We start from the raw sequence: 10,214 nt of genomic DNA, 5'->3' as shown, positions 1-10,214 counted from the left end.
CGTTAGTTTATCCCTTTAGTTTATCCCGTTAGTTTATCCCTTTAGTTTATCTCGTTAGTTTATCATGTTAATTTATCCCTTTAGTTTATCTCGTTAGTTTATCCTTTTAGTTTATCCCTTTAGTTTATCTCATTAGTTTATCCTTTTAGTTTATCCCTTTAGTTTATCCCGTTAGTTTAACACGTTAGTTTATCCCTTTAGTTTATCTCGTTAGTTTATCCCTGTAGTTTATCCCTTTAGTTTATCCCGTTAGTTTATCCCTTTAGTTTATCTCGTTAGTTTATCATGTTAATTTATCCCTTTAGTGTATCTCATTAGTTTATCCCTTGAGTTTATCTCATTTATCCCTTTAGTTTATCTCGTTAGTTTATCATGTTAATTTATCCCTTTAGTTTATCTCGTTAGTTTATCCTTTTAGTTTATCTTGTTAGTTTATCCTTTTAGTTTATCCCTTTAGTTTATCCCTTTAGTTTATCTCGTTAGTTTATCCTTTTAGTTTATCTCGTTAGTTTATCCTTTTAGTTTATCCCTTTAGTTTATCCTTTTAGTTTATCCCGTTAGTTTATCACGTTAGTTTATCACGTTAGTTTATGTCGTTAGTTTATCCCTTTAGTTTATCTCATTAGTTTATCCTTTTAGTTTATCCCTTTAGTTTATCCCGTTAGTTTATCCCTTTAGTTTATCTCGTTAGTTTATCCCTGTAGTTTATCCCTTTAGTTTATCCCGTTAGTTTATCCCGTTAGTTTATCCTTTTAGTTTATCTCGTTAGTTAATCTCGTTAGTTTATCTTGTTAGTTTATCCCGTAAGTTTTTCTCGTTAGTTTATCCCTTTAGTTTATGTCGTTAGTTTATCTCGTTAGTTTATCCCTTTCGTTTTTTCTATTTTTCGTTCAAAACTGAAGGGATAAACTCGGGGTATGCTCATCTGAGAGAACTCCGGTCCTCCTCCTCAGAACTTTAACCTCTGCACACAGAAACATGATTTTCTAGTTAATCCTGTCAAAAACGGGCCTCAGAGATGGTTGCACAGTTTAAAATATGCAGTATGATGAATGTGTGAGAAACTCAGGTGCCTTAAACAGAGTGAATTTCTGCACTATTTTTTTTTTTAATCTGAACTCTCCATTTTCACTCTGATTCGAGATCAGCAGCTTTATACTTTTATTTTTTACTCTTGCTTCTCTTATGCACAGTCTCGTTTCCTGCTAATTAGTGACGCTAATGACAGATCAAGGATGTTTGCAGTTTATCGACTGCATTTGATTGTGATGTTCTGAATGACCTGTGATGTGTCAAAGCCTGAATAAAAAAGAAAGAAAGATCTACTGTATTTTATTATGTTGTTTCTGTCCAAATGGAAATAAACTGATCTGAATTAAACAATAAGTGACTGAACTAAATACCAAAACATTTTACTTCATATATTCTGAACTTTATTCCTTAAATTATTAACTTTTTATTTTAAAATCATGTTATTTATCAACATTGATGTAATAATCCAAGTGCTTTAAATGTGTTATTTCTCCTTTGATCTTAGTTTATTATTGTGTTCTTTAAAGGAAAAGTTTGTTCATCCAATAAAAATGGTCCCATTGTTCTGGCAAGAACTTTCCAGTCCAGATAAAGCTGTTCAAGCTGTCAAAAGTATAACACTTGTTTGTTGTATATGCATCAATGTAATAAAGATGGGTTACATCTGTTAACAAGTAATGTGGTAGTATAATGCAAGTTTTCATCGAAAAGATAAAACCACCACGAGAATAGGTTAAAGTGTGACAGGGTCTGTGGTGTGATTGTTAAAGCATCGGCTCTGAAACTAGAAGCTCATGAGTTCAAATCCCTCAGAAGTGAACTTAATATTTTTCTAACAACTGTAGAAGAAGAAACAAAAACAAAAAGATAAATGCGCCCGAAGAAAAGTCTAAATGTCCACAAGTGTGGCCTGGATGTTAAAGCATTGGCTCTAAAACTAGAAGATCATGGGTTCAAATCCCACTGCTGTCTTTTTCCAACAACTGTAGAAGTAGAAACAAAAAGATAAGTGCGCCCGGAGAAAAGTCTAAATGTCCACAAGTGTGGCATGGATGTTAAAGCCTTGACTCTAAAACTAGAAGCTCATGGGTTCAAATTCCACTATTATCTTTTTCCAACTGTAGAAGGAAGAAAAAGATAAATGCGCCCGGAGAAAAGTCCAAAGTGTGACAGGTGTCATAGCAGAGTGGGATTGTCTGCGACCGTAAGGCGCCAGTGGTGCAGAGTCTGAGTTCAATTCCATCTGTGGTTGACGTAGCCTGGAACTACCCACTGCGGTGGGTCGGGGAGGGGGCAGTGTCCCCTCCCTGTTTCCATGACAATAACTGGAGGGGGTTATACATCAGGAGACAATGTCTGACTAGAAATTTTAATGACATTCAAAAACATTTCTAAGGTTGTTTCTAAAATACTAACAGTAGTCTTTTTTGACAAACTTGAAATTGACCACTTGCATTATACTACATTACTTATGTTGAGACCAATAATAAGTTACATTAATTAAGAATTAAGAAACTTAATTAAGATTTCTTTCAGTATTGTTTTATTTGTACTCAAGTTGTAAAAAGTAGAACAATACTTTAACTTGTATATGGTCATTACTGTATTTTAGAAACATAATCTTTGATTTAACTCATGTAACATGAGTTAAACATGTAACATGTAAAACTCATGTAACTAAAACACCAACAACAGTAGTGCAATGAAATCAAGTAATAAAGATAAGTTAAATCTGTTCTTAATGTTGTAGAAAATGTTCTACTTTTGACAACTTGAGTACAAATAAAACAATACTGAAAGAAATCTTAATTAAGAAACTTAATGAATTCTTAATTAATGTAACTAATTATTGGTCTCAACATAAGTATTTATTGGTCTCAACATAAGTAATGTAGTATAATGCAAGTGGTCAATTTCAAGTTTGTCAAAGAAGACTACTGTTAGTATTTTAGAAACAACCTTAGAAATGTTTTTGACTGTCATTAAAATTTCTAGTCAGACATTGTCTCCTGATGTATAACCCCCTCCAGTTATTGTCATGGAAACAGGGAGGGGACACAGCCCCTTCCCCGACCCACCGCAGTGGGTAGTTCCAGGCTACGTCAACCACAGATGGAATTGAACTCAGACTCTGCACCACTGGCGCCTTACGGTCGCAGACAATCCCACTCTGCTATGACACCTGTCACACTTTGGACTTTTCTCCGGGCGCATTTATCTTTTTGTTTCTACTTCTACGGTTGTTGGAAAAAGACAGCAGTGGGATTTGAACCCATGATCTTCTAGTATTAGAGTCAATGCTTTAACATCCAGGCCACACTTGTGGACGTTTCAACTTTTCTCCGGGCGCATTTATCTTTTTGTTTCTTCTTTTTGTTGGAAAAAGACAGCAGTGGGATTTGAACCCATGATCTTCTAGTTTTAAAGTCAAGGCTTTAACATCAATGCCACAATTGTGGACATTTGGACTTTTCTCCGGGCGCATTTATCGTTTTGTTTCTTCTTCTACAGTTGTTAGAAAAGGAGAACAGTGAATTTTGAACACATGACTTCTAGTTTTAGAGTGAACGTTTTAACATCAATGCCACATTTTTGGACAGTTAGACCTCTCTACAGGCGTATTTATCTTTTTGTTTCTTCTACAGTTAGAAAAGGACAGCAGTGGGATTTGAACCCATGGGCTTCTGAATTGAGGGCCATGGGCTTACCAACCACACCACAGGCCCTGTCTCTCTACACTCCTCTTCTCGTATTTATCTTTTTGTTTTCAATTTTCACTCCGAAAACCAATCTGGATTTTATATATATAGGGATTCTAGATGTTATAATGTTGAATTTCATGAACCGGAAAGTTTAAATAACCCTTTTTTTTCACTTTTACCCGATGTATTCAGCTCTGGAGAATTTCAATTGTGAAGTCCTATGGAAGTCTTCATAATGGTTGTTAATTGCAGATGTATCTAATATGGCCGTTTCTCAGTTGACAAGAACAGGAGTACAGTCTAGAAAGTCTAGATTCGGGGAGAACAGGAGGAAATCTGGGTCAAATGGAACAGAAGCGTACTGATGACATCACCACACACTCAGCTCATCTGGAGCTGCATTTCACATAGATAATAATAAATTCTTACTTTATTTACTTTATTGGGGGAATAATAATGAACACACTCAGATAAACACAGATCAAATGAATCAGCATCAGCGGTCCTTCTGCAGACGTTAGCCCTGGCTGCGATTAGAACCAGGTGAGAGGTCAACGTCTGTACAACAGGTCTGATTGCAGAACTTTAGCGTTTGGCGATGAAGATGAGGATGAAGAACCCAGTCAGCGTAGTTGAACTGATTTTTTTTTTTTTCTTTTTGGCTCAGCTTTAGGTTTCCTTTTAAAGTGAACACGATCTGTTTGTTCTGCACGTAGGTGTTTCCCGTCTAGCTCATTTCCAGCTGGTGTCTCTGACCTCATCTTTCATCAGTTCTTTGCTCACACCTTGCCTCCAAATTGTCCAGAATGCAGCTGCGGTTGTGGTACAGCAGAGGTAGCACCTCTGCACCGGCTTCCTGTTGCTTCTGTTTTTAAATCTTCTCGCTGATCAGAGCTCCTGTTTATTTAGCTGCAGGAAGCTGATGTCATCCTCTCTGCAGAGCCTCAGCTGTTTTATGCTTTTGCTGGAGATAAACCACGAAACGTCTAGTTTATCTCGACAAAATGGGAGAAAAAAAAGACTTCCCACTCTCTAGGATGAGGTCAAATCTGAGAAATTAAGGGGAAAAAGTAAAGTTAAAGTTGAGCTAAAGTTTTTCCTTAAGAAAAGGATGTTTTCTTCCCTTCAAAACCAAGTCACCAGACTTAGATTTGGACGACCCGGCTGGCGCTGCAGAAGTTCCCGTCGTATCTGGAAGGCTGGGTGGGGAAACCACAAGCTGGAACAAGATTTTTTCTCATTTCATAACAAAGTGGTCATATATTTGGGTGTGGCTGAAACTTGTCTTCTGTTTCTTGCTAATAGAACCGAGCCTGACCCATTAAAAAATTTTGAGTTCTTTTCTTTTATTTAGTTGAAAATGCAGCTTAACTAAACTTTTTTCTCTTTAATGTCGTTTTTTAAGGATCAATTGAACAAAGAAAGATTGTGGTAGCTGTTCTGGTTTATCTTCTTGCACTTTCCTTGTTATCTCTATGAAAAAACCCAAACCAAACGGCCTGAAGCTAGTTCCTCTTTCAGATGATCTGTTTAGGAAACACCTGCTAACACACCCAAAGGTCCCGGGATGGAGACCCTGAAGGAGATCTAAGGTTTTCCATGGAGAAGGAATCCGGTTAGAACCACCAAAGGGATCCAGAAGCCAAGTGGAGCCTGGAAGTTTTCTCTAAAGAGGCGACCAGAGGAGGATCAGGCTATTCTTCTCCTGGAGGTGTAATTTGAGAGCGCTCAGTGGACCATAGCAGACTTCTGCACACATTCATCACATGGGTGAGTTTGGTATGTAAAGCAGCAGGGGTTCCTGTGTGACTGCGGTGGGGTTTCTTTTAGATCAGGAGGACGAAGCTGCGGAGAACATCGACAGACATGGGCACGGTAAGAAAGCTTCACCTGATGAAGGAGCTGCTGCTCAGGACTCTGTTTGGGTCCATTTTCACTTTATTTCTCTTTCTGAGTCCATCATTGTTAATCATGGAGGCTGTTATTAGGATGAAACATTTCTGCTTTCTTCAAACAAGTTTTCTAAAACGGAGTTAATTTAGGTCATAATTAGCTGGAAATGTTGACTCATTTACCAGCAGTTATTCAGGTCCTCATCAACATAGTGTTTGATGTTAGATAATGTTGGGGATTTAAGAGCTGTTTTCTAAAACACTGGCCTGAATGTTTCCTGTATCCCTGCTACCAGTCCTGGTACCTGCTCTTACCACAATTTTCGTTCCCTTCGTGCAATGACAGTACAACTAGTAGTGAATCAGTGACAAGTGTAGCGGTACTACAAGGAATGGAGCCGAACCACTAGGAGTGAAGAATTACCATAAGTGAAGCTGTAACGCTAGGAGTGAAACAGTGCAACTAGTGAAGCTAGTACCACTGTACCACTAGGAGTGAAGTTAATTTAGGTCATAATTAGCTGGAAATGGGGAGTGTTGACTCATTTACCAGCAGTAATTCAGGTCCTCGTCGCCATATTGTTTGATTTTAGACAATGTTGGGGATTTAAGCCTCATCCTCAGCTGAAGCTGATCGTTAGACTTTGGCTTGGAAGGACTTTTTTTAATCGATCCATCTTGATTCATCGTGTGAACAGAACAGGATGATATTCAGTTCACTGCTTACTGAACACTTTCTTAGCCTCCATGTTTTAATGGTACTACTTCATGTTCGTAGAATGCTGCTAAGATTGTTTACTCTGATTTAGCCGGATGTGTCTCTTTTCCATTAATCACACAATAAAAATAAAATGTTAAGGCAAATTATTTCATAAATATGCTTCTAGTTCGGTACACACATCCATGAGACGAAGAATGCGAGCAATTGTTTTATGATTCAGACATAAAAACCTTATATGATAAACTCTTGAACTTCATTAAAGGATATTCTATTCTCTCCCTCTATTATCCATCTCAGTGTTTATCTTAAACTTTAAAACCTTTCCTTTGGGACTCCACCTGTTAGGTCCCAATAAATTACTGACCCTGATCGCTAACATTAGCATAGCGCTAAGATCTTAACGTGTGATGGCCGCTCCGGAAACATAATACAACCATTAACTGATGTCAACCCTTAAAGTCCTTCTTGGTGTCTTTACCATTTGCTTCATTAGTTCTTCTTAATGTTTTTAGAGAGACAGAAAGGCAGAAAAACAACCCCACAGCATGATGCAGCCATTGAGTGCGTTACTGTTTAAACAAAGTTTCACCATTATGTCCAAACAATTCAGTTTTAGTTTCATCAGACCAAAAGACATGTCTGCAGACGTGACGCACTTTACCCCTTAGTGCATTTAAAAACAGTAATCCATTTGTTTGAATCATCATCTTGTTTCACTCAATGAATAATGACTTCTTCTTCACTGTGCGGCATTTCAGCCCACCGCAGTAGACTCACTTATTCACTTTGCATAATCAGACTTCTTCTGCTGTTGGTCAGAAGCTGATCAAAGCTTTACATCATCTAGGGTATCCCGAGTTGTTTAAATGGAAGAAGGAAAAACTATCTGTTAGCAGCTTTATATGCTTTGACAGGTTCAGAAGAACCCGTTTTAGCAGGCTCCGCCCACAACCCTATTGACCAACAGGGTCTGTTTCATCATTGGTAAATAAGACCCCATTAGGAAGAGAAAACATCTCGATGAATGATTGTAGAAAATGTAATAAAATGTGTTTCAGCTGAATTTACTGCACTTTTTTTTTTCCCCCACTGCAGACCAATTCCCGTCCGAAGCTTTACCCAGGAGACATCGTGGAATATCCCAGGAACAAATACTTTTCCCACTTTGGAATATACTTTGGGGAGAGGGACGGTGTTCCCTATGTGGCTCACCTGACAAGCAGAGGTCAGTCATTGTCTTCAACATCCAGAAATATCTTGGATTTTCTCTCTTCTTTTTTAAGAAAACAGCTGAAATGTCTAAATGAGAAATGTTAGTCTTCAGATAAATCACTGATGATGTTCTTAGAAGAAAGGAAATGTTCTGACGATACAGATTTTCTTCTATTTTTGTAATAAAAACTGGAAATATTCTGCTTGGCATCAAAAATTAACGTATATTTTCTTTCTGAGCTCAAAATGCTAGAAATAAAAGCAATGTAGTGGGGAAAAAGTATTTCATTAATAAACAGATCTTATTGCTTGGTAATCAGCCCTGTTCTGAATTAGACAGTTTGTCTCCCTTATTTCTAATGAGGAAAAAGCTGTGAAGGTTTTGTCAGAGTCAAAACAAATGAAAGACACTTTGGGTAAACAACAACAATTATTAAGAATTTGGCTTATGGAATAAAAATTCGTATGCGAAACACTTCTCACTCAGACATTATCTGGCCTTGCAGGTGAAACAGAGTTAAAACATTTTTCACTGGATAAATAGCTTAACTAAATATGTGAAACAAGAGAAATCTACATTTTCCCACCACAGCAACAACAAAGGTTTGTTAAAATGGGGAAAACAGTCTAGTGTTGAGCTGCTCCAGTGTTTCCTGCAGGAAGTACTTTGACCTTTTTTTCATATAAAATAAGTTTAAAACCACGTAATGGGATGTCGTTTTGGATGCATTTTATGTTGATAGACCAAATATGGCTTGTATTTGTAATCTGAAGTCCCTGAAAATGAATACCAGCCTTTAGAAGGGAGCTGATTAGTAAAAACCTGAGTGTTTACATCCAACTGAAGCTGGCCTGAAAGCCTCAGAGAACAACCAGCACCATACAGGCAGCGCACCGCTCAGGATAAGCAGAGTTAAGGCTGATTTATGCTCAAAAACAAGGCCATCTGCCCGTGCGCTGCAGTGAACGCAAATGTTCCCCCGCCCCTTCCGCAGACACTCTGCTGCACCTCTCCCAAATGTAGGTGACCGCAGACAGTATGACCGCCATTGTGGAAAACGACTGGTGAAGATGGACCAGCTAGCAGAGCGAGGTGCGCGAGAACGCTGGGACCCCACCTGGAACCCCGCTCTTTTTGGCCCTCATGTCCCTCCGTTTTTGCACAAACTTGTCCCCACTTCCTCACGGGTACCTAGTGGTACTACAGCTAATTCCTGATCGTCCCTCTTGCGTTGCTGCGTGGAATAACACCGCAGACCACGCTTCAATATTGGGCATAAATCAACAAATCAAGCTCACAGCGACACACTGCTGCGGGAGGATTAGCAGCCCTTTAGGGGACAAATTAGTCTTAACAGTTTTGGTTTTTATTGTTTTTTTTTTGTCCACCAGATGCTGACACAAAGATCCCGCTGTACGGCCGAGCTCTGAGGTCAGAGATCAAACTGGACCCTCTAGAGATGCTGGGGACGAAATACAAGGTAACACCTCTAACTGTCCAGGGGATAGTTAGTCTTTGGTTAGGATAGTTGTATAATTTATATTTCATTTAACTGATTTTAGTAGATTTTAAGTTAATTTACTGTCTTTGAGTTGTATCATATTAGTGGATTCGAACTGGATTGTGGGAAATCCAGTATGGCTGCAGGCGGATGCAAGCATTTCTGCAACGTTACTGATCCACTCAGGAGGAAAAGACTATTCTGTTCTGGTCTGAAACCGTAACCAGGCTCCACCTGAGTGCGTTTAAATCCAAAGATGTTTTATATTATTTATTTATGTAGTTTTAAGGATGTCTTCAACAAGAGAGTGAGAATAAAAAGTTAAGACATCTGCACCCCCTCAAAAAAAGCTGAGCCGTGTGTTTCTGCAGGTCAGCAACATGCTGGACGGCACACACTCCCCCAGAGACTTCCACTCCGTGGTGAAGCCGGCCATCGAGGACATGATGGGCCGAGAGGTGACCTTTGACATCCTGTTTCACAACAGCGAGCACCAGGCGACGCTGTTCCGATACGGAGTGAAGAGATCTCAGCAGGTGAGCTCAGCAGCGAGGGGGGGGTTAGTGGATCATGGCGGGGGAGGAGATTAACACACCTGTGTTTCTGACAGATTGAGATCATCTATGAGTACATCATGCCGTCCTGGGAGAAGCTGTTCCAGGAGAAGAAGCTGTGAGGGAAGCTGTTCTCCCAGATCGCCACCAGAGGGAGCCCTCATCCTGCTTCTCCTAAAGACTTTGAGTTTTAGAGGAAAAATTGTTATTTATACCCGAACTAATGCGTTTGCAGTGATTTAATAAATTTAGCGTTAATCAGTTAAAAAAATAAAAATTATTTTCGTCGCGGTCACAGAGTCTGGGAGCGGCCATTTTTGCCTAAATATAGTAACCCCTCCCTCCTGCCATCTTCCAGCAGTGACGTCACGGTGCGGTAAGCCTAGCGCCATTCTCCCCGCTTTCCAAGCTAAATCAATGGGAACTACTAGACACATCTGCAATCAACAACAATTATTGAAGATTTCCAGAGGACTTCACCATTGAAATTCACCAGAGCTATAGTGAAACTGACAATGCCCACGTGCATGGCAGCTGGATGCTGGAATACATCGGGTGAAAGTGGAAAAAAAAAAGTTATTCCACTGGGACTTGATCAA

The 10,214-nt window shown here is 39.2% G+C and overlaps 1 protein-coding gene across 1 annotated transcript; it reads left to right on the top strand.

Annotated features, from left to right (window-relative positions):
- Positions 1 to 5,316: 5,316 nt before the first annotated feature.
- plaat1l (phospholipase A and acyltransferase 1-like) lies at positions 5,317 to 9,823 on the top strand. The gene is made up of 5 exons (XM_038302265.1): positions 5,317 to 5,609; positions 7,443 to 7,572; positions 8,952 to 9,040; positions 9,433 to 9,597; positions 9,672 to 9,823. The coding sequence occupies exons 1-5, from the start codon at positions 5,601 to 5,603 to the stop codon at positions 9,735 to 9,737; spliced, it is 459 nt and encodes a 152-aa protein (XP_038158193.1). The 5' UTR covers positions 5,317 to 5,600; the 3' UTR covers positions 9,738 to 9,823.
- Positions 9,824 to 10,214: the final 391 nt, after the last annotated feature.

This window comes from Cyprinodon tularosa, unplaced genomic scaffold, assembly GCF_016077235.1.
Source record: "Cyprinodon tularosa strain WSP-4 unplaced genomic scaffold, ASM1607723v1 ctg486, whole genome shotgun sequence".
NCBI classification, from domain to species: Eukaryota; Metazoa; Chordata; class Actinopteri; order Cyprinodontiformes; family Cyprinodontidae; genus Cyprinodon; species Cyprinodon tularosa.
This window is presented reverse-complemented; position numbering and strand designations above follow the sequence as displayed.

Bases quoted from the DNA above. Each gene is read 5' to 3' on its own strand.
- plaat1l (XM_038302265.1), top strand. The intron at 7,573-8,951 runs GTCAGTCATTGT...TTTGTCCACCAG, and splicing joins GGCTCACCTGACAAGCAGAG to ATGCTGACACAAAGATCCCG. The intron at 9,598-9,671 runs GTGAGCTCAGCA...TGTTTCTGACAG, and splicing joins GAGTGAAGAGATCTCAGCAG to ATTGAGATCATCTATGAGTA.